This window comes from Zootoca vivipara, chromosome 1 (assembly GCF_965207765.1).
Source record: "Zootoca vivipara chromosome 1, rZooViv2.hap1.1, whole genome shotgun sequence".
In the NCBI taxonomy this organism is placed as follows: Eukaryota; Metazoa; Chordata; class Lepidosauria; order Squamata; family Lacertidae; genus Zootoca; species Zootoca vivipara.
The window spans coordinates 98,388,394-98,413,118 of record NC_142582.1 but is presented as its reverse complement, the minus strand read 5'-3'; the positions used below and the strand labels follow the sequence as shown (position 1 = coordinate 98,413,118).

Here is a 24,725-nt window from a genome sequence, read left to right as displayed (position 1 = left end):
GTGGGAACCAAGCCCGCTTTGCGCGCGTTGCTTGCTTGTCGCTCCACCGGGATTCCTGTCTCACCCCCACCGCCAGAGCCGCTTTGCTCAGCTGATCCATATTACTGGGCTTTGGACCTCTCGAGAGCTCATCCTTCACCTCCTCATGCAACCCCAAGTAGAACGCCGCTTGCATTGGGGGTGACTCTAGTTCCCACCCCAATCTGTGCACCAGCATGGTGAATTTCGCCCAATACGCGCGAACTGTCATATTTCCTTGGCGTAAATTATGAAGTTCCTCCTTAGTCTGGTCCATATGACTATCGGACGAATACATCGTTTTCAAACCTTCTAGAAAAAGTTTGACATTCTTCATGCAAGGATTCTTTGTTGCGATTAACGGTCTTAGCCACTCCCTGGCTGCCCCGGTAAGGTGCTCCACAATAAACGCTACCCGGTGCTCATCATCAGGGAACTCATCGTGGTGCAGCTCAAGAGCATACACAATCTCAGTCTCAAAGCCCTGATATTCCCTCGGGTCTCCATTGAACTTGCTTACTAGGGTCCCGGCTCTCCTTCCTGGCAGCACTTGGACTTGGGGTGCCCCTCCCGCCTTGTTTTTCTCTGCATCCAGCTTGTTTTGGAGGTCTACCGCCACCGCCCTTAATTCCTGCTCTCTTTCCTGTAGCGCTCTCACCTGTTCCGCAAGTTGTAGCCGGTCGTCCTGGACCTTCTTAGTCTCTTCTTTAGCTGCCTTCAATTCCCCCTGCGCCTGCAGCGACAGCTGCTGCAGTTCTTGCTGGGCTTGCTCCGCGATCTGCCGCCATCTCTCCGCCTCTGACACGCTCATCCCGGCAACTCCAAAGTAGCCCAAAAAAGGATTCGGAGGTTGCTGTCACAGTGGCCGGAGTGGGCTACTTCAGAGTAACGACGCTACGCAGCTCTGCATTTTATTCTTTTATTGGTGCTGCGTATTTACAGTGCTGAAGTCATTGCTATTTACACGGAGTGATGTGGTCAGTCGGTTTCAGAACCTCCGAATGGCTTTTGGCGCGTCTTTCTCCAACACAAAAGCTTTGGCAGACCCATCCTCTTTCCCCTCCTCTTTCTGCGTAATTCCGGAGTTGGGGGGATGGGTCTCCCCCCCTTATTCGCCCCTTCCTGTCCCACCTGGGACCCTGGCTCCTCTACCTTGCCTGAGCCTCGGACCCGACTTCCTGCTTCCCCACTGGCATCGGAACTCTCTCTGCTTTCCCCTGTGCTCGGGGATGGGCTTGAACTCAGGAGGGGAGGGACTTCGCGATATCCCCTGTCCCTCACACACATATATATAGTGGCATAGTTATATGGGTTAAAGGAGAACATATACCATATATACGTATAAGCCTACATTTTCAGCACCAAAAATGTGCTGAAAAAACTGCCCTCAGCTTATATTCGAGTGAGGCGGGCAGTGGTGGAGAAAGGCACAGGACCAGGGGTTCGGAGAAGCACTGCGCTGCGACTCTCCGAACCCCCGTCCTATGCCTGCTCTGTGCGAGGCGGCGGGGAGGGAGAAGCGGCCTTCCCCTGCCGCTGACAGCTGGAAAAGGCATAGGGTGGTATTTATTTTTATTTTTGAAATTTACCAGTAGCTGCTGCATTATACTCGAGTCAATAAGTTTTCCCAGTTTTTTTGAGGTAAAATTAGGTACCTCGGCTTATATTCAGGTCGGCTTATACTCAAGTATATACGGTTTTTATTTTATTTTTATTTTTGTAATTCCTCATTCCCTCATAGGCAATGTGTTAAACACAAAGAAAACACTTACGGTAAATTTTCTTTATGAGTGCCACACAAATGCTGGTGTGGCATCAAATATCAAATTAGATATTTGCCAGACTATATAATGAAATGTGATATTGCATTTGACAGCCTGCCTATTAGTTAAGAGAGTATATAGCCTTGTTGCTATTCTGAAGGTGCCATATACTTTTTGATCAGGAGTCGGCTTAGAATTGGCAGTCCAAGATCCACAGAAGAACTATCTGATCTCTTTTCCTCCTCCTCTCCTCCTCCTCTCAGTTCATTACAAGTGTGCTAAGAGTGCTATGCTATTATATGGGACTTTGAATTATTTGCTTTTTTAACAGAATATCACATCAGTAACCACTTTTTCTTGTGTCATGAAGCCTGTAGAGGATGAGTTGGAGAGGGCTAACCCTGGAAACTTTGGACCCCAGGAGGAACTCAATCCAGGAGAAGGGCCCAGAGACCTAGAGAGAATAGCCGCCTGACTTTAAATTACAAACAGCACACACAGCAGGAGTTATTTAAATGTACTGTAATTCCTGTGGTGCCCCATCAGTGAAGAGCCTCCCTCTTCAGAGGAGGTCTCTGGAATTAAAATTGACAGTGAGCCAGCTCCTCTGACTCTCCCCAAGGACATGGAGGCAGCAGTGCCGGCACAAGCAAGCTACGCATGCCCAGCCTCTACAAAGGAGTACCATTTTCTTGCTGAGGCTGAGAACATGACCCACTCAAAGAGCTGTGCCCACCCTGCTCTTCAAAAGGCAAGCACAGGGGGCATGTCAATTGTTTGATCAACATCTTAGCTAAGTCCATTTCTTGTAGTTTTCTGTCCTGCTGTATCTGCTTGTAAGCAGTAAGGGAAAGGGAAAGTCCAGTCAAAGGCGACTATGGGGTTGTGGCGCTCATCTCACTTTCAGGCCAAGGGAACTGGTGTTTGTCCACAGACAGCTTTCTGGGTCATGTGGCCAGCATGACTAAACCGCTTCTGGTGCAACAGGGCACTGTGACAGAAGCCAGAGTGCACAGAGACACCGTTTACCTTCCCACCACAGCGGTACCTATTTATTTACTTGCACGGGCATGCTTTCGAACTGCTAGGTTGGCAGCAGCTGGGACAGAGCAATGGGAGCTCACCCCTTTGCGGGGATTCGAACTGCCAACTTTCTGACAGCAAGCCCAAGAGGCTCAGTGGTTTAGACCACACCACCACCCACTTTACCTTTATCTTTACCTTGTAAGCAGTAACACTATGTTGGGGCGCTGTACTGATTTCATCAATAAAACTTTCAAAACCTCCATCGTGGTAATGGTTAAAGTTCTGAGTTTGAGGAGGAGAATCAGGATATCTTGTGTACGACAGTACCTAAATTGTTCAAATGTTTGTTTTCATGTTTATCGTTAGTGTTTTTGCCATAGTGTCTTAATCCAACTTCTGAACCATTTTCCTTTCCACAGTCCACTCTACTAATAAATGCAGTCATCATTATTTTAGAATGCCATAGTATTGGTTACCAATTTATGATGGACAGTGCTTCTGGTCTTTTTAGGTTATGTACTAATGCTAATTTTACTTTAATATTTAAGTGGTACTTTGTTAATACTTGAAAATGGGGAAAAACTTCAAGCAAACATATATTAAGCCATGTTTAGCTTGCTTCTACAAGACAGAAGGCATTTAGTGGATCTTCACCTAACGTGTGAACACCTTGGCTGTTGTTGTTACCTTGCCTTTTCAAGATGGCTTACAGATAAAAATAAGAATTAATATTACTATTAAGCAAGCTCTAGTGATGTTTTGTTTCAGATGCATGCCTAAAACATTTGTTTTATACAGTCTTTTCTAAAGCATAACTCAACCATTGGTTATTGTGTATCATTGTTCAGATGTTCGCTAAGTATTTTTATGCTGTTTTATGGGTGTGTTATGTTTACCACCCAGATACTTGGTTTCATTGTGCATTATATAAACCTGTAAATAATTAATAAATAGTGCAGATTTATTTGAAGACCCAGGATACATTACAGCAGTGCTGGGATACCTTAGTTGGTTGAGCATGAGACTCAATCTCAGGGTTGTGGGTTTGAGCCCCATTGCAGTGGGTTGGACTAAATTATCCTTGTGGTCTCTTCCAACTCTACAGTTCTATGAATCTATGTATTCTTTAGGTATGTGATCATGTATTTTAAATTCATTTAATCACGTACATTGATCAAAGGTAGGTGTCAAGCTCTCATCTCTAATATGTGTTTTGTCCCCTCATCCCCAGTGTAGAACATGTTGTTACTAAACATGAGCAAGGCTACATGTATGTGTATTTGTATAAATTGACATTGTGGTCCAAGGATCTGCTTCTGGCCATGGAATATTCACTGTATGCCCAAAGCTTCCCATCTGCTATAGCTTGCTCATTCATTTCCATAGAAGAGTGCTCACAAATGCATCCTTTTGTATGTGACTTCCTTTATTTGCAAGTGTGTAATATATGTGCAAGAGGAATATGACCACAGAGAATAGTTAAACATTAAATATGTGACTTGGGTTTCCTTTGTGGATGTTGTATGATGGCACTTACATAGATAGTTAGTTGAGTCACTAAGGGAAGCATGATAGATATAGTTTTGTAGTAAATTAAAAGTTTGAAACAGTAAAGGAAAAGCTTTGCATGTATCCTCAAAATCCAAAAATAGAACTTTGGAAGTCAGCATAGTTTATGGTCTCAAATGATGGTTGAGCTTCAGATCATATAAAACCTTGTAGGTAATTTACTTTGTCCTCTAAAAGCTTTATAGGGCTTGACGTACTTTTGATTTATCCATCTATAGAAATACTTTCCTTTATATTCCTCAAAAAATCTGAAAGGGAGCAAGGTGCGAGGTGGGGTTACAAATAGAAAACTTACTGGAACTGCTGTATCAGGAAATGTTGAGAGACTATGTGAAAATAGATACACACATTTTGCATATGTGACTGTTACTGAGCAGCGTAAATACTGATCTAGTATATTAATCTCTGAAGCATTAGGTTTGAACGTATGAAACCCTAGTTCAGCTACCTGCTTAGCTATGAGGCTAACTCGGTGATCTTGGGCTAGTTTCTCTCTAACCCACACCACAAGAGGGTTATGCGGCTAAAATGCCACTCTTTTGGAGCAAGGGCTGAACAAAGATTTAACAAATTCAGTGTATTTTAAGGAAGAAATCCATTTAAAATATTTACTGGGATTCAAACTGCCATGTACAATGTTCTACATGCTATCACCATGCACACTATTAAGTCTCTCCAGATTAGGTCAGGGGCTTTTTGGAGCATCATCCCATAAGGTTTGAGGGGCTGTCTCCAAAATGAAGAATTATCCACTACCGACCCTTGGTGCAAGGGCACACTTTGTATGTGTGCATGGGACTATCTTGTTCCTAGCCATTATACTACATAGTATCATCTTTAGATTTTATGAATTGGTGACTCTACACAAGTTAGTGAAGCCAAGTGGCTCCAGTTTAATCAATTTATGAACACAGCTAATATTTTTTAAAAAACAAAACAACAAAAATGTGCTTTATTTGTTTCTGAAGGTACGACAGAGCGGGTGTGTTTGATCCAGGGAACAGTGGAAGCATTAAATGCAGTTCATGGCTTCATTGCTGAAAAGATTCGAGAAATGCCTCAAAATGTGGCCAAGACAGAACCAGTTAGCATTCTGCAGCCTCAGACAACCGTCAATCCGGACCGCATCAAACAAGTGAGTTTTGGTTGAGAAAGGAATACACTGCTTTTATATAAAATTTCTTTCAAAGAACCCCTAAGAGATTAACAAGTAAGGCATTCATATGAAATACATCGTGTAATTATGTCAAAAGCTTTTTATCACTTTTTTATCACTAGCTAACTGCTGATTCTTTTCATATGGGAAATGCCCAGTTTTAAGGCTGCTATTCCCCATCATGACTTTGGTATCATCAACAGGATGGTCTCTAGAAGTGTCATGTCTGGATGATAATGTCATACTGTATTTTAATTTCAAGAATTTCCCACCAGATCAAGCACTGTGAAAACAAATCTTGCACAATCTTATTTTGGACAATTGTGCTGTCTTTGAAGTTTGCTAAACAATATTCTTGGCCATTCTATTTCTTAAAAGATAATACCCTATCTTTCTTCCTATATTGCCCTCAAATTAAAGTAAGCTTTCCAAGAAGTGAGTTTAGCTAGATCAAAGCAAATTTTGTTTGCTAATTTGTTTGCATCTTCAATGGTGAATTAGTAGTTTTCAAACTGGGACTAAGCTCCCTTTTGGTGGCACAGGATACCTGAAGAATAGCCAGAATGCTGCAGGGAGGCATAAGATGTTGAGCTCTGAATGGCTACTGACAGAGACCCTCATAGACTCATTGCATTTCTAGGATTGATTGTTTCTTCAATGCCCATCCTCTCATTTGGTTCTGGGTTATTCTAATGATAGTTCTGTATGTGTGGCTTCAGGAGAGAACTAGATATGTTTCTATTCACCTTCTAATTTTGGTATTGGATTAGTACCCCAGTCTACAGATGCTTCTGTGCAACTTTACATGTGATTCCTCATATAGTAATGTATGGAATGCATTATTGATTGGTTAAGCAGGGCCAGAAAGTGATGTAAATTCAGGAAGGAACTGCAGCTTTAAAAGCAAGAGAGGTTGTGGTTAAATGAAAGCAGAACTCTTGCAATATCCTTGTTACTTTGCACATTAGTTAAGATGTATGTCTAGATAGCACAATATTTATATAAAATGGTCAGACATTTGTCAATGAACTAAGCAGTGGGTGCACACATCAAAATTTATACTCTAAAACTATTTAAAGCTATAATTCATATTTTATATGGGACATTATTGATCAGTGTTTTTGCTTTTAGCATGCCTCTAAATGAATAAATGAAAATATTTAAAATATATTCTCTGTTCTTTTTGTGCTTTGCTCAAATAATGTTTTTTGTGCTTTGCTCAAAGGTCAAAGCAGAAACTGGTAAAAACTTAAGAGAGTTCTGTTATATTTCTCTGTTTCAAAAGTTTCCATATATGATAAAGTTAAAATGTTCGTATATAAACTGCCTGCTTCACAAAAAAGAATCATCATTTTAATCTTTAACCCTTGGTTGATAGAAAAATGTATATTACCAATCCAATTTTGGGATCAAACGTACCCTGAGAAAGACTGTGGAATAGTATTAAGCATCACACTACATGCAAGGACATAAATTATACATTTTCTGAGAACATCCCCTTTTCACTAAAACTGTAGTTGCAAAGAGTGTTCAGGATCTTGGTCCACAATATAAAGTATGCAAGACCTACAAGACCTATAATAATAGTCTAATCAAGCTCACAGATACTTATTTATTTAGAATATTTTGGTACCATGGCAACTTACAGGCCCATTTACAAAATCAAGAAATAACTACAAATAAAGTAACAGCAGGATGTTTTGAAAAACTATTAATTCATTAAAAAGCATGGGGAAGTGAAGCCTGGCACAAAAAGGTAACATGAAGGCTCCTGAAGGCAACCATTTGCGAAATGTGTTAAATTTAAATGTGCTAAATTTATTTAATTAGTTAATTGAATTTGTATACCACCCTTCATCCAAAGATCACAGGGCGGTTCACAACATAAAAATATAAAATGAGGACACAACATAATAAAAGAAAAAGGCCATAGAATGCCAATCAACCACAGGCCTGGTTGAAGGGACACCTGCCAAGGTGAGGGTGTAGGTTGCTCGCAAACATTTACAGACTCAAGTTGTGGTCAAAATAACCCGAAAGCAAAATCAGTAAGTATTGTTCAACATAAACTCTGCAAAAAACTATGATGAAAAGGTAGTTTTTCTGGGTCAAAAGGAAGGTTCTAACTAGGGGGGGAAATGTTTTTTTTTTTATTAAAAAAAATCAAGTTTGTGCAAAAAGAGCTTGTACACCTGTACTACTGACCCCCTAAACTTGTTCTTAGTGATATTAAGGATGGTATTGAAACAGTTATGAAAACAGGCACAATATCATATTTATGTTCTTTTCTCTCAAGAAATTGAAAGAATAAGTTCTGGTCATGCAGAGCAATCGAAACCTCCTTTACAACAGTCGGGGGTTGTATTTGGCAGAGGTGTTCCTCAGCCAGTCCTGCCAGCCTTCATTTGGGGATGTGCTGAAGGAGGAGTTTGAGCTGGCCCAGAATCTGTTGAAACCATATCACTGCCTGTCCCTCCACCTTAAGCTCCAGCCACTGTACGTGGCAGGGCTGTCCATGTGGCAGTGGCCTTGGTGCTTTAAAGCCCCACCAGCCCGGGAGGAGTTTGAATTGCTCCATAAGAATTTTAGCAACGTGAACAATATCTAAATAGCAGTATTAAGTGAAATCACTTTGATTCCTAACAGCTAACAACAGTAGGTATTACTCGATAGTAATAGATTCAATTACTATAATAGATAGATATTACTGGGTACCCTATTAACCCCAAAAGTTATAAGATTAAAAACATAGGTTTCCCACCCTCAGGATTAGATTTAAGAGGGAAGTCCCTGAAACACCGCATGGCAATTCATACTCCATGATATGTGAAGAATACCTGAAGCATAGAGTTGTAGAATATTAAACAAAGTTTTATTAATTTTTCCACAGCACTGTCAAGGTACATTTGGTCTCATGCACTTACTGAAGGTTAAGAGCGCAATTATTATTTATATAAATGATCATCCTAGTTCCAAATTAAATATATTGTTTAAAAATGTTAGGCAAATTAATATTAAGCAGCTGTCTCTCTAAATTATTTGAATAATATGCTTTATAAATTTGTATTTAAAAATTGAAACCATCTTATTGGGTCTTGCATTTTAGTTACATACTACTAATTCTGTTAATTCTACCATAAAGTTTGATCATTAAATAGTTGCATTAGGTCTGATCACCTAGATCAGTTATTGGCCATTTTGCCAATATTCCTTTTTTGGGTAGGGTTATCGAGAGAGTAATACCAGCAAAACTACTCATTCTTTGCATGGGAACAATTATCTTGACCTATTTCAATTTGGATTCAGATCTAGTTTCAGGACTGAATCATCCTTGGATGTCCTGCTAGATGACGGGGGTAGGTAATGTCACCCTGTTGCTTTTACATTTGGTATCATTGACCATGGTATCTTGGAGTGGCTCTATGGGGTGGGAATTGGTGACACTATATTTCAGTGATTCTGTTCCTGCCTTCAGAACCATTCACAAAGAGTGATTTTGAGCGGCTGTCTGTTGGTCCCCTAGTGTTTGCACTGTGGTGTCCCTCAGGGTAGCATGTTGTCCCCCATGCTTTTAAATATCTATTTGAAGCTGTTGGGAGCAGACATTAGCTGTTTTGGAGTAAGGTGTCAGCAGAATGCTGATGATACCCAGCTGTACTTCTCTGTAACATCTCAATCTGGCAAGGCCATGCATGTTATAGGCCTCATCTAGAGTCAGTGATGGGCTAGATAATGGCCAGTAAACTGAAGTTGAATCCTGGTAAGATGGAAGACCCCATAGGTAATCAGTTTCCAAGTTCAAGAAATTTGCAGGTTGTCTATTCTTGACAGGGCTTTACTCTCCCTGAAGGAACAGGTGCATAGCTTGGAAGTACCCTTAGATTCAGGACTGTCCCTGGAGACATGTTTGTCACCAGTGTCTAAGAGTGCTTTTTTTCTTTCTTCAGCTGGTTGGCCAGCTATGGCTTTTCCTGGCCAGGGGCAGCATAGCCACTATGGTAAAGGCCTTGGTAACCTCTAAACAAGACTATTGTACTGTGTTCTACATGGGGCATTGAGGTTGGTTTCAAAATTCTGGCTAGTGTAGAATGCTGAAACCTGGTTTTGTCAGAACAGCTCCATGTCAGCATATTACATTGGTGCTGAAAACTCTTCAGTGGCTACCAGTACATTACAAAACCAAGTTCAAGGTATTACTGTTAGTATCTAAAGCCCTAAAAGACTGAAGGACTGCTTTGTCCCTTACACACAGTCCAGATCACTACGATCATCTGAAGAAGCCCTCCTAATTGTCACCTAGTTATCTTACATTTGTTTAGATTTTACGTGAGCTACGGCTTTTGACGTAGTGGTACCAATACTTTGGAACTTTGCTCATAGTGAAATCAGACCAGCATCTACAATTTTGATATTTCATCACTGGCTGAAAATGTTTTTGTTTTGCCAAACGTTTTTAGAAAATTAATTTAATTCAGTGTTGGTCATTTGTTCTGCATTTCCTGATGTTTTAATAATTTTATTGTACACCACCATGGCTTTTTTTAAAAATGAGTTGACGGTTTATAAATGTTCTTATAAAAATAAAAAATTAAATATAAATGACTGCTAGTATCCTTATTTTGTACAATAATCTCTAACATTTCAGACTATGAAGAAAAATAGCTACACAAGATCACCATCAGATTTGTAACTTATTTGTATTAATTACGGGGGTGTGTGCAATATCAGCTGCCCTTCTATATAACAATTTTTCTTCACAAAAGAGTCTGATTGGAATTAAGAGTTTGAAATTTGAATTTGGCCTTTGTGTTCTATAGATTGCAAAAGTTATAATATTTGTGGGTGTTTAAATTTAGAAAAAGTATGCACTGTGTGTAGAAAGTGGGTCAATATATATTTTTCTTCCTCTTTCATAATACTAGAACCTACAAAGTTGGAACTACAAAACGTTCTTCACGTACCACATTTTTAACTTATAGAAGCTGCTATCACAAGATGTGACCACCAGTTTAGGTGGTTTTAAAAGCGGATTTGACAAATCCATGAACTATAAGGTTGTCAGTCGTGATTGTTATATGCCAATTTCCAGATTAGAGGAAGGATGCCTCTGAATATCAGTTGCTGAGAAACAGTAATGGAAGTAGATCATTGCCCTCATGTCCTGCTTACAGGCTTCTCAGGGGCATCTGGACACTGTGGGAAACAGGATGATAGATTAGATAGACATTTGGACTGATTCTGCAGGGATCTTAATTTTCCAGGTTTTTCTCAGCCACCCAAGGAAGGCATGGTTGCCCTTCTCTTATTATTAAGAATAGCATAACAAGAATATTGGGAAGACATCATGTGACATAAGATAGCAGCAACCTTGTGTAAGAGGTAACTTCATGTTTGTGTGTGGTTCAGGAGGGGATTGCTCTAACGTCTGTTAGGCAGCATTTCATTATCTCCCCCACCCCTGTAGCTGCTTATCATTTTCAATAGTTCAAAATCCATTAGCAAATTTACTTAACATTCCAGGTTTGTTTTACAGTCGTGATATTTATAAGATAGAAATTGGGACTCTTGTTTCTGAGCTGGTATAGGAAGTATAATATCTCAAGACAGACCTTTTTGCCTTAATAGTTTTTAGTGTAGTGCAAATGATTAAAATATGAAAGCAGCCTTAGAAATTGAACACTAACTATATATATTAGTTTCAGAGTAAAGAAAAAGCAGTAAATGCACATTTGCAAATGTAATAGTTTGGATTCAGTATCTCAGAACCAGTGCATAAGAATTTAAAACACTTCTGAAAATTGCCCATTTATCTAAAAGCATCATGGTACTATTCTCTGCCTGGAATGCAGTGATTACATTCATGCCTGGAGATCCAAAGTATCTAGATTCCATTTCATTTAGCCTCTAGGTTTTCCTGTGGAAGGAACAGTGGTTGCTTTCATTTCTTTCAATAGTATCACAGGCATAGGGGCAGAGTATGCAGGGCTTTGGGGAGATAGAATCCTACTGTAAGTTCCATGTCAGGCATCCGTCAAAATCTCTAAAAGATTTTTCAGGCCTGGAAGGATGCACAGGGCATGAATCTTAGCCCACCCCATTAAGAACTAGTATGAAAGCAGTCTCTGCTGAACTAAATACTGGATCTGACAAAGTCCTCTGTTTTGTTCCAACTGCCTAGAATAATATGTTGGAAAAGTGATTAAAAAGTGATAGTTGGGGAGGAGTGATCACAGTTTAATAATTTAACCAGTTTAATAATCCATGAGTCTGGATTGTGAACTAACTTCACATACAGTATTTGATCAGACATTCATCACTACCAGAAAAAAGGACAATAAAGAAGTTTACAGCTCATAGATTGTAACTTACGCTAGCTAAAATGGCTGTTCTGTGAGGTGATAAAAAGTGCCCTGTATTTTTGTTAATTACAGCTATGTGCATTATAAAAAGTTAGCATAAGGCAGGGAAAAAGTTACAGTAGCCCAGCATAAACTACAAGTGGTTGTAATATTATGTACCAAATATGCATTAGTTCCCCAGGGTATGAGTAATGTATTATTTGACTATTGCTATTTTAGTTTTCCATTTTGAGATTTACTTGAGGTCAATTCAGACATAATGTTAGTCACCATCTGAAATCACCCCAGAAAGATGGTCTGCTAGAAAGCTCAGTAAACTACAGCCAAGGATCAGTTATCACAGATTCTCTTGTTGAAAGTAAGGTACAGTGTACCTGTAACTGTAAGGCAAGAGGGGTGACATAAAGTTTCCAGCTCTTAAGTAAAGGATGACTAACCCATATGGCAATTCCTGCCATCCCTAACCATTGGCCATGCTGGCTGAGTTTCAGTCTAACAACATCTGAAGAGGCAGAGGTTAGCGACCCCTGGCTTACATACTCAAGTGGTTTTTGAAATAGTATCTGGTTCCTAATTTTAAAATACTATGTTTTACTATCAATAAATGGAAGAGCGTTGCACAGGGTGGGCATCACTGTCAAGAAGGCCCTCTGTCTGGTTCCCTGTAACTTCACTTCTCGCAGTGAGGGAACCGCCAGAAGGCCCTCAGATCTGGACCTCAGGATTGAACGACGGGGGTGGAGACACTCCTTCAGGTATACAGGACCGAGGCTCTTTAGGGCTTTAAAGGTCAGCACCCACACTTGTAGTCAGAAACATAGTGGGAGCCAGTGTAGATCCTTTATGACCAGTGTTATATGGTCCCAGGGGCCACTCCCAGTCACCAACCTAGTTGTCACATTCTGGATTGGTTGTAGTTTCAGAGTCACCTTCAAAGAAAAATCTTTCTGAATGTACAAACCCTTTACTTGTGCCGCAAGAACTAAAGTCTGGAAAACAACAAAAGAAAAGAAAAATAGTTCAGCAGCAAGAATATTTAGCAAAGAATATTCTGCTACCAAGTTTTTGTAGCTTCAAAAATGAGATCATAGAAAATGCTGATAAGTTCTTTACTGTAGTCTTGCTTGAAGGCAGCTAATAATTACTGGAAAGCTGCACTGATAGTATGAATACTTCAGTGTTAATAAATGGAAATTCTTTAAAGTGAATTAATCTTATGATTTCTAATCACTTTCTACATCTCATTACCAGAAGTCTAATAATTTTTAAATGCAACCATTTGCCTAATGCAAAAGACTAATTTTTTTAAAGTTTTTTCCTCTATATATAGTAATTCAAACTTACTGAATTGCTTCCAGCTTTCTTTAATATGCCTAAAACTATGTGTTATTGAGATATTTATGAAGTACAGCACATCATACAGATAACACAGAATTTCCATTCATATAACAAAATATATTTTTAAGCAGCAAGCACTCATTTATGAATTTGAAGAAAATAAATCTTTTTTTAGTGACTACGTACACTCCCACACATGAATGATAGCTTTGTTCTAAGTAAGATCTTCTTACAAAGCAAAGATGATTAGACATCACAAGAACATGTTTTGGTCATTAACAGGTTTCTTTCCATAGTTGTCAACTTCCACATTGAAAAATAAGGGATCAGCAGACTCACCCAGTGGCGTGGCACCAAAAGTCGTTTCTGCACATAAATATGCAGGCTCCCAGACAGCAGCTCACGGCTTTTTAAAAATTTACATACCACTTTGTTGAAGAGTGTTATACTGTTAGAATGCATTTTTAAAACAGATCTTTTTCAATCCTTCTAAGCACTTTCTCAACCACCTTGCTAATATGGTGATAATTGGAAAGGTGTTTCTTTTTAATGTAGCTGAAAAAGCATTTTAGCACTAACAAAACATTGATTAAAAACTTTGGTAATACAATGGCTCCCACCACAAAGATTATACTAAATTTGTGCTATAATACGATCACCAATACATCATGGTTGGATGATGGCCTTGTGTGAAAGCTCCGTAAAAAGCATGGCAATTCCACACAAAACACCTAGTGTGGCACCACCCCTTCCATTTGGTATGCTTCTAGCTGACAAGCAAGCAAAGGCTAAGAGCTAATGGCATTTGGGCTTATTTGTCAAGATGAGCCTCTGCCCTCTATTGAAATGAAGAGCAGGCTCCAAGCTATGGGATTTGATGATCTGCCAAGCTTGTTTCCCTTGACACCTAATTTTTTTAAGGCAACAAACTGCCACTCAGCATCTTTATGACTGTCTCCATAACACAGTACATCCAGCATCTACTTCGTTTTCTTTTGGATGTTTTTACTAACTACTCTTAGATATAGTTCTTGCTGGTATTCATCCTTGCAGATCCATTTTTCCAAATATTTGGAAGGAATCAGATTCAGTGCTATCTAATGGGATCAGTACATTTGTACAGCTTTGTGATCATCAAGTTTTCTAGGGGTTGGAATGTGAATGTGAATTGAACCCATCAGTAGACATTAGTTTGTTTTAGGGTGTGTTGAAGACTCCTCAGTGAGGCAGCAGCTGGAGGTGCAGCAGGCCTCACTTCAAAGATTTGATGAACTGCGAATGTCTTGTTCTTTTAGGTAGGTTGTGTGTGTGTGTGTGTGTGTGTGTGTGTGTGTGTGTGTGTGTGTGTTGTATCCGCATGTGTTTCGTACCTAAATTTATTAAGCAGAGGCAACAGTTTTCCTGTGTCCAGCTTACGTATAAGTGTTTTTATCTTGTATTATGTTGTGAACCACCCTGAGATCTACAGATGATGGGCGGTATACCAATTCAATAAATTTAAAAATAAAAATAGAGACCTGTTAAAAATTTGTTGCCAAGTAGGGATAGACAAACATATTCACACTTTGTAATGTCATAAATGTACATTGCAGTAACAGCTTTCTTTCGTTTAAAATGTATTATGGGTAAGAAGTCTAAAATATTATTTTACAAAATGCAACATATATATGAGAAAGAGAGTCTTTCATCAATAGTATGAAGTTTTCATGTTATTTTAGATTCTAATCTCATTCTGCTGGCTTCCTTTGAGTCACACATAGTTTTGAGTCTATTCTTTGGGTATAGGAACTTCATGAGATTAGCTGTTTGCATATGAGGATGCAATTTGATCATATTTTTTTTTAAAAAATCATTTTTATCTTTGATTTTATCCTTCAGGAAGAGGGTATATATGTGTTGAGGTTTATTATGTCATTTTAAAGAACAGTTACACTATTTTCTTCCTCCACCACCTCTGATATTTTCATTATATCATTAACAGTAATTTAACAGTCACAGTATTTTTTTTAGATTTTTTAAAAAATGGAATAGAACAAATATTACAGTTTTTGTATAAGAACAGTGTCTCAACAAATTACAGATTAACCAAAAGGTGAGAGGGGAAGTATTTCTTTAATCTGTAGTTTGTTGAAACATTGTCATTAATTATTATTATTATTATTATTATTATTATTATTATTATTATTAACCTGCCCTTCTCCCTAAGGTCCCAGAGTGGGTTACAACATTGAAACACCATATTTAAAACAACTTACAATCACAGAAATAGAGTGAGTCACCTTATTCACCTCAAGTATCAAAAGCCAGTGTAAAGATGCATGTCTTTCACAACTTAGGGGCTGCCACAGGTAATTCCCTCTCGCTGGCCACCCCCACCTGCTAGCCTTTGAGCTGTATTAGGGCTGTGCATAGATTCTCTGATTTGGAAATCTGGGTCATTTCTTACTTTAACTGCATCCAGTGCAGAACTATATAATATACAAATTGTATTACAAAAATATATAAACATATCCTTGTCATCTTCTAAACATAGCTGCCAAGTTTTCCCCTTTCTCGCGAGGAAGCCTATTCAGCATAAGGGAAAATCCCTTAAAAAAGGGGATAACTTGGCAGCTATGCTTCTAAATTATTTCCAATGATGTATATGGCTGAATATTTTCTTTTATCTAATTACGGTATTCCAGTATGCAATAAGCCTATTCTATTTTAATTGTCAAGTTATCTACCATCCCTCACAATATTAATCAAATTTACCTTATGAGCTAATTTCCACAATCTTATTATCCTGTCTTCTAGCATAGGAATAAATATTTTTCTCCATTGTACTATAGAGTACCACACATTGCTCAGGATTTCTAAGAAACACCAAAATCTTGAGATTTATAAATGCAATATATATATATATTTAGTTCCTTATTTTTTAAAAAAAATCATTCTAATGTTGCTGGATAAACAATAATATACAATCCTGCCAAATGTGGTTAAAATCAGTCAGTTTTAAAAGTTTCACTCCACGATCTTGGTTGGCTGTAGCTGGATGCTATTGCCAGACAGATGGTTCTCAATCTCAGGAACCATCATGCAAAATTTGGTGATTCTCCTGCTTCAGCTGACACCAAATTCAGTAGTGCCAAGTCCACTCACAGGGGCAATCCAAAAAGAAAGATATAATCACAGTCCAAGGACAAAGAATACAAACAACACATGAGGTAAAGTCTGGAAGCAGTCTTAGGTTTGATCCCATTTGCTAGCTAAGGCCTATCAGAAGACTCATACAAGAGTATTGATCCAGTACTGTACTTTATCAGGAACTCAAGGCTTTTAACAATGAGCCTTAATTCAGAGCCCAGCTGCAGGCCATTTGGATTGTCTGAGGAATCTCACCTGCTCATGAGGAGACTGCACCTTTAGGCATTGCAACTCCGCTGGGCTCTGTGTGTCTTACGGAGAAGAGTGGGGTGTCGTGATCCCCGAAGACCCTGGATACCTCTGCTCTGTTTTGCTGTTCATTGACACAGCCTGCTCCTCTATAATGTGTGCTTTCAGGAATAACACATCCACCTCGGAAGAGGATTTCTCCTGTGGCATAACACTTACGATACCTTCAGAGGTGTCCAAATCAGTGCAGTTTTGAGAGGTTCAATCTGACAACTTGATTCAAAGTGGCATTTGATGTATTGAAACATAGACCAGACTGTGCTCTTCAATCTCAAGATCCATCACACAAAATTGGGTTAAGATATATTGGGTGTTCTAATTCATAGCGAACAGATGGGCAGGCAAAAAAACAACTTTCCAAAATTGCTGTGTGAGCAACTGTTAATCACCAGTTCCTTAACATGTGATATTACTAATAGTTTTACCAGTATATCATAACCTCTTATGAGTTTAATTTCATTAATTATAGTATTCTAAACTAACGTTCTTTTAGAACATGACCAATAACTGTGAAGCATATCTGCATTCCATGATCCACATCTCCAACAAATAATCGCTGTGTCAATATATGAACATCTCAGCTGTGCTGGTGCAATGGAATAATAGTTCATAAAAACTTCCTTCTAAATTTGTATGCATTGTTGAGGAATATGTTGTCGAATCCATTTCAATACACCTTGGATGTTTTGTATTAATTATTTATCCCAATTATTTTGATAAGTATTTCTTGATGTATCCAAGCTTGATGTATCCATGATATATGTTTTACTCAAATGTTGTTGTGTCTGCTCTGCTATCATTAAGATTTCATTTCATTTTGATGAAAGAAGTTGCACATTTTTTAATGACAGACAAAAATAGAGGGAATATATGGCAATTTTCCTGACTACATTTACAAATGATTTTTTAAATGTTCTTGCTTTATTATTTTGTGAAGATATGTCAGCAACTGCAGAAAAAGAACCTACTCAAGCTAGTCGGTATTGAGAATGTTGACATGCTAAATATATATGTGGTTATTGTTTTTTAGGCTAATTATTTCTGTTCAGTGTAAGCTTTTGATTTGCTTACTCTTTCACCAGAAGTATCAACAACTGAAATTTTATTCATACTACTATGTGTAGTTCTTCAACAAGCAGCATTTATATTTTCAATTGGTGTTCTTGTTTTTTAATATAACATATCCACCAATGAAATCATTTTATATAGGGTTACTCTGATATTGTCATACTGTAGTTTCCATGACATTGTCATAGTTTCCGTATGTATTTGTGACAATAAGGTATCTAAAATCAGTACACGTGAATGTTTATTAAGACATTGCACATATATGGCCATTAGTGTTCAGAGTTCGAATTTTGCGCTCAGCCATGGCTATAGCCTTCTTCTACCTCTTCTCCTCATAAATTGTGGATAAAGACTTTTGATAGGCACTGCAGCTCTTGTTTCGCCTTGCTGGAGACTGCATTCCTTGGAGAACAGTAATCTTGCAAGAACACTTGTTTTCCTCTCTTTCAACAATTACAGCCATGAATAGCTAAAATCACTACCTATTATAGAAAGGAACTATTATATACAGATTTTTCCCCCTCAAGATTGTTGTGACAATGCTATTTTCTATAAGAAAAATCTTAACACTTAAGATAAAACAAAAAGTGACCAAAGGAATTATAGGTTCCTTGGCATATCTGTCCCTGTGAAGTTAGTGTAATACAATCATTTTATAAGTACCTACATGAAAGTGGAGTAATTAATAGCATTCATGACAGAGCCATCTCATTTCCTTAGTTTGATTAAGTATCAAGGCGAAAAGAGAAGAGGTTTGAAGTGTTTGAACTTAAGGCTTTCTATCTAGATTATATCCTCTAATAATGAAAGCACAAGAAACATTAGCTGGAAGGTCTATTGTAAGTTTGTGTGCAATGAAATCAAATACATGAATATAAGATGTGGCACAAGCAGCAGTGCTTCTGGAAAATATGTAGGTATCAAGCCCTGGCCTTACTATATGCTATTACCTGTGCTATTTTTCTAGAAAAAGAGGTGCCAGAGGTGCTCATCATGAATGCCTCCCTTGTTCTCTTATAATGGCAATGGCACCCACCTGAGAGGTGTCAGAACTGAGTTCTGGTGAGTTCCGGCTGAAAAAATAAGCCCTGGCTATTACTTAATTTTTATGCTGGAACAGCTAGCTGAATACTCCTCAGTTTGTTCCTCCTTCAATGCAGAATCAGTTCATTGTTCTGTCTATAGAATGAATAGTTTTAAAACCATATGACGAGAGAAAATTAGCAAAGCATTCATGCCTATAATAGCAGTTAAGAAATTAACTCAGCTATTTTTAGAAGCTGTTGAATTTCCTTTACAGGTTTTCAAAGGAAGAGGACCTAAGTACATAGCTGCCAAGTTTTCCCTTTTCTCGCGAGGAAGCCTATTCAGCATAAGGGGAAATCCCTTAAAAAAAGGGATAACTTGGCAGCTATGCCTAAGTATAGTATGTTCTTCTAAACAGGAAGATGATCCATTGGATTGCCTCCAACTATTATTCCAATTCATGGGTAGCATTCCATGATGGGGTGTAGATTTCAATTTAATGTGCCCTCTGTTATCTGCCTTCTCGTCTTATAAACTAAGCTACAAAATATTTAACTATTAGACAGTAACTTTATCATGCACCCTTTGGTTGGTTTCAGATAGACATTCAAGCTAGTTAGAAAGCATTTCTGCATAAAAAAATTTTTCTAAGGAAATTCATAGGTATTTGATTTGTTTTTAAATAACTGAAATTTAAGCAGAAGTATAATTACATTACTGATGTCTCAGAGCTGCTTTACACTTTACAGCTGTTACATTGGTCCTCGCCGAAAAATATTCCAGCATGGTGGCCATCTCAGGAACTGTAACATTTACTGTATGGATTAACCATTCCTGGAGATGGTTTTAGACATATATTGATACATTTTATAAATTACTCACTGTAAAATATTTAGATTCCTTTTTTTCCTTACATTATTGTTGCCTCCGTTTCAGATATGTGAGAATAGTCAGAATTCTGTTGATCTTATTTTTCAAAAACAAAAAACCCCAACCATTCAATCTAGAATTGAAGGATAGCTGCCTCAATAGAATTTAAAACCTGTCCATTGTGATCAGATCATATTGGAGCCTGTGCATTTATTTCAAATCAATGCTTTTTCCTTAGCGTGTTAAAATTATGCTGTATGTTTTAAGAAAAATATTAACACAGAATAAATATTTGTTTTAAACATCAACTAATGCTACCTTATTAACAATTTGTCTTAAAGTTTAGTATTTATAACATAAATGATAAGCATATTGGTGCAGTTCTGTCGCAATGTTTTTAATTGTTATGTTATCCATTGCATGACTTGCTTTTAAGAAAGAACAATAAATATTGTAGAAATGTTTTGCTTTATTACCTTTGGGTTGCATCCAGACTTGCTGTTCCATTCATATAAGGGATGAAGATCTAGTGGAGTTTCCCACAGGAGGAAGAAAGCAAGGTGATTTTCACCAGTTCTTCCTTTCTCTTTACAACCCCCAGCACCACCTCCATTGCTGGTCCCACATCTTCAACCCTACAGAACGATATTTCAGGGTGCATCAGGAGCTGCGGAGGGGGGAATAAGTGAAAATCACCCCCTTTCTCTAGCAGAGCATCCTGTGGATGAAGTTCTGGATCCAACCATTTGGCTGTATTTTTTGTATTATATGGATCACTAAATATACATGGAGTCAACGTTATAAGACAAAAATCCAGATGCAATGAGACGGAGAATATTATATCAGATAAAAACTTCGACATCTGCTCATTGAACTTGTTGGAATTTGTATTTGCTTCTACTGGTTTTTACTTTCCCTTAGAATCAAGTATGGGAAAGAAAATATTATTCATATGGTCAGCATATTTATTTATTTTTATTTTGTGAGTTTACCATCTTAATTTTAAGCCATTAATTTGTTTTACATGCATATGCATGCATACTTACATGCATTAGTTATTTGCTTAATTGGCATTAAATTCCATTAAGTTCCAATGAGAAAGAAAAAATTAGGTCTCAGGCTTTTTCTCTTTAATTTTCAATTACATTACATTTGTTTATTTATTTATTTTAACTGTTCAGTCTAAGGCTTGTTGAGGTTGATTTGCTCCTGAACTGCTTTGTTCCCAGACATTGCCATCATCCCCAACTACCACCAAGTCCTCTCCATCTGATCCCATGACCACCTCCAGAGCTAATCAGGTACAGTATCATTCTACCATCTACACCATACTTTTCACGAGCGGCAGCTTGCAAACTGGAGAAAAAGATATGGTGGGTTAAGGTTTTATTTGTTCATTTGCATATATACACCCATAATCATGGATATCTAATGCTGTTGTATAAATAATATTATTTTTAATTTGGTAAATGAAATACATAAAAAAAATCTATTTTAAGATACCTGTATGTAACATTTGTTGTTGCAATCCAAGTAGCCCTTGAGGGGCAAATAGAGCTTGCTTCTGCTCATCGGATATTCTCACTTCTACCCCCCACCCCCAACAGCTGTTCTTTAGGTTACACTGGGGGATTGTTGAATTGGCCAAGGCTTCCCAAGCAGCTCGGGGTGCTGCTGTCAGGGGGGGAAATGATTCAAAAATTGTGGAGCATATACAGAGCTCAGCATGCAGCCCTTTGGACTAAGGTCTATATGTATAATGTATCTTTCACAGTGTGGGTTGATAGACTGTGCTTGTTTATAAAGAAGAATATGTTTCCTATAATAGCATGCCTGTATACACATTGGGGGGGGGGGCTTATGAGAAGTTATAGTCCTAGAATAGAATAAAATGAATAAATGAATAAGTAGTTATAGTCCTAGTCTAAAAGAAATTTGTTTTGTAATATCCATGTTCAAGGCTATTTTAGCTTGAGCAGGTAGGTAGCCGTGTTGGTCTGAGTCGAAGCAAAATAAAAAAATTCCTTCAGTAGCACCTTAAAGACCAACTAAGTTTATATTTTGGTATGAGCTTTCGTGTGCATGTGCATGCACACGAAAGCTCATACCAAAATATAAACTTAGTTGGTCTTTAAGGTGCTACTGAAGGAATTTTTTTATTTAGCTTGAGCAAGTAATGATTATTTTCTTATTCTATGTTCTTTAATGCACAACCTTATTTTTAATTCATAGTCTTTAGTACTGACATTTATTAAGCTCATAAGCAATTTATTTACTTCTCATTCTGTACATCATAGAATAATATTTAGGATATTTAGATCTTTATTGATAATTTTAATATTTCTTGTCAATCACTTAGAAGTTTCCCTACAATCAAGCTTTATATATAATTTGTTAAATAAAAAATGAAATACAAAAGGTGTATTTTGCTTTTATTTTATATCCCAAGCTGGAACATTGGTAAAAAAAGAAAGAAACTAAAACCAAAGATGTTTTTCTATTTGTGCAAGCAGGAAACTAAGAGAACTATTTTAGCATTGTAAGAAATATTTCACAAGCATGTGCAAGACAGCATGAGCAGCTGTTTTCCTTTCCTTCCAACTCATGGTTCTTTGCCTCCAACCCTGTGTAATTCTTTGAATAACAATCAGACACATTTTCATCTAAAAATGTTATATTCTTTTTGAGGATTTTGGTAAAAACATTTAAATCTAAAGCATTTAAAACGAAGCATGTTGAATTTCTTGTGCTCTGTATTAAGAGCCAGTATTTGTTGGAGTACATGACTGACAAACAAATTGGGGGGGGGGGGTGGCTGCCTTTTTCATGCCCTACTTTTAAGCTTCCACCATCTAACTGGATATAGGATGCTGGACTAGATTCTGGAGGACACTGCTCTGATGCAGCAAGGCAATTCTTTCTTGTGATACAAACCAAGCAGTAATCTCTCTGCAATTTGCTGGTGATATGAATCAGTCCAACAAAATTAAACTGGCAAAACAAAAAGTATCATCCAAGAAAGAAAGAGGATAGTCAAGTATTGTAGAATTCCATCTTATTTGGGATATCTTATTTTAAATTATTTTAACTAGCTGTATGTTTTATTTGTGTACCTAATTATATTGGTCTGTTACTATAATAAATCATTCCTTCATTCAATTAATAGCTAGCAAGGCAGTTTCATAACCAATGGCTAGATTATGACTTGTTTTGAAACTGTTTGAACTGTTTCTATTTTTAGTCTAGTGTAAGGTGATATACACTATATGTATATTTAAATTCATTTCTCTTTTGGACACTGTTTGACAAGTGATATGAAGAAAGATCTTACAGTCTTAAGCTAGCTTCTGGATATATGTCTGCATTTTTTCATTGGTATATTTTATTTTATTCTCTAGACTACTATTTCAGCAGGAAACATGCAGCACATAAGACAATTATGGTTGTACTGTTAATTCTGATGATAAGTGAAGTAGCTGGCAATTGTTTCAAGACTGTAGCTATGATTAACATTCAGCACCATCATATTGCCAAGTATCTGCACTGCGGCTGTCACATGAAAATTGGTTTCAGCTCGATAGTTTTCAAACACAACTGTACAGATATATATTTTGTTTTCCTATTTGTTCTGAGCAAGAAATGCTGCATTCAGTAGCACTCAGGATAAAATTCAAAACCAAAGTCATGCCTGGAATTTCATTTTTCATACACCACACTGGCTTCAGTGTATAGTTTAATCAGATATTTTAAACAATCTGAGCTAGATTCATGCTCGATTTATGGTACTGTTCCTTAAACTATGTTTTTACACATGCCACAAAATGCCCTTAGTAGATTTCACTAAATGATTTGGAATGTGTCCTTAACATAGCTTCTGCCATTGCCAGTGAAGTTAGTGTGATGAATACTCTTGTTGCTTTATTCTTTCCCCTGATTAGAACAGGAACGGTGAATATTTTGTGTTACAGTAATATTGCTTCAAGCACTTTCTTTTTCTAGAGACCAATTAATACATGTTCTAGTAGCAAATTTAATCTGTGTGGTCTGTTGTTTTAAAGTAGTATAGTCTTAATTCTGATTTTATTTAATTCAGTTGTTCAACTTTATTCATACAGTAGGAAAATATTGACTCACTACTGTTGAGATTCTTAGTATTTATCCTGCATTTAAATAGTAATAGTGATTATAATAATATAGTAAATGGTGGTGTAATCATTGGTTCTGGTTAAATTGTTTATTAAAACCATAGAGAAGAATGAGATAACAAAGGGGAGACGGTTTAGTGCCTAAACCATTATGATATTCAGAGGAAGAAATAAGAAATTGTGTGATGGCAGGGGTAATGGAAAGAAAGTGACTCCAAAATGCAGTGTTCAGAAAGGGACTGAAAGAAAGACTTGGGGAGACATAAGTTGTAGATGGCATAGGTTATGAATGATGATTGATCAAATTGAACGAATTAAGTAGGACGTACTTGCCTCCATTGCCTCCATTGTGAGAACTATCCTAAGTGTATTCAACAGGCTTTAGGGAAGCATATACATCATTTTGAACTTGGAGGAATGGTGGGGGTATTGTTTAATAAAATAAATAATGCTTCAGTTTGTTTGTCTATCTCTGCCCTAAAACTCTGGGTGAAGACTTGCACTACCTTCCTAAAATCAGGTGGCTATAATCAACCCAGGCCTCTGGATGACCTCATCCAGTAGCTTCATGTCGATATCAAACACCATAGCATGAGACCTTGCGGAACCCTTTAAGCCAGGGGTCCCCAGACTTACCGAGCGGCGGGCCGGTGCCCGCCGCGCCGACCGCGCGGTGGGCCGGACTGCAGGGGAGTGCGCGCGCAGCGGGCCGGAGGGCGGGGGAGTGCGCGCCCGTGCGCATGCGCACACGCACACGGGCGGAAAAAAAATCGGCGAAAATCGCTTGTGCGCATGCGTATGGGCCTCCCCCGACCCGGAAGTGCACCAGAAATGACCTCTTCCGGGTCGGGAGAGGCCCGTACGCATGCGCACAAAGGATTTTCGGCAATTTTTTGCCGATTTTTCAGATCGCCGCTGCGCCGCGCGCCGTGAGAGCGGGCGGCGGCAG

General features: G+C 38.0%; 1 protein-coding gene across 5 annotated transcripts in view; it reads left to right on the top strand.

Annotated features, from left to right (window-relative positions):
* NOVA1 (NOVA alternative splicing regulator 1) overlaps positions 1 to 24,725 on the top strand; it is a 148,902-nt gene that overhangs the window by 103,074 nt on the left and 21,103 nt on the right. For 3 of the 5 annotated variants that reach the window (XM_035110230.3, XM_088671324.1, XM_035110249.3), the window contains exons 3-4: positions 5,345 to 5,511; positions 20,861 to 20,932. In XM_035110230.3, the coding sequence (XP_034966121.1) occupies positions 5,345 to 5,511; positions 20,861 to 20,932 (239 nt within the window). The remainder of the gene's footprint in view (positions 1 to 5,344; positions 5,512 to 20,860; positions 20,933 to 24,725) is intronic. The other 2 variants (XM_035110239.3, XM_088671337.1) reach the window with 1 other exon arrangement.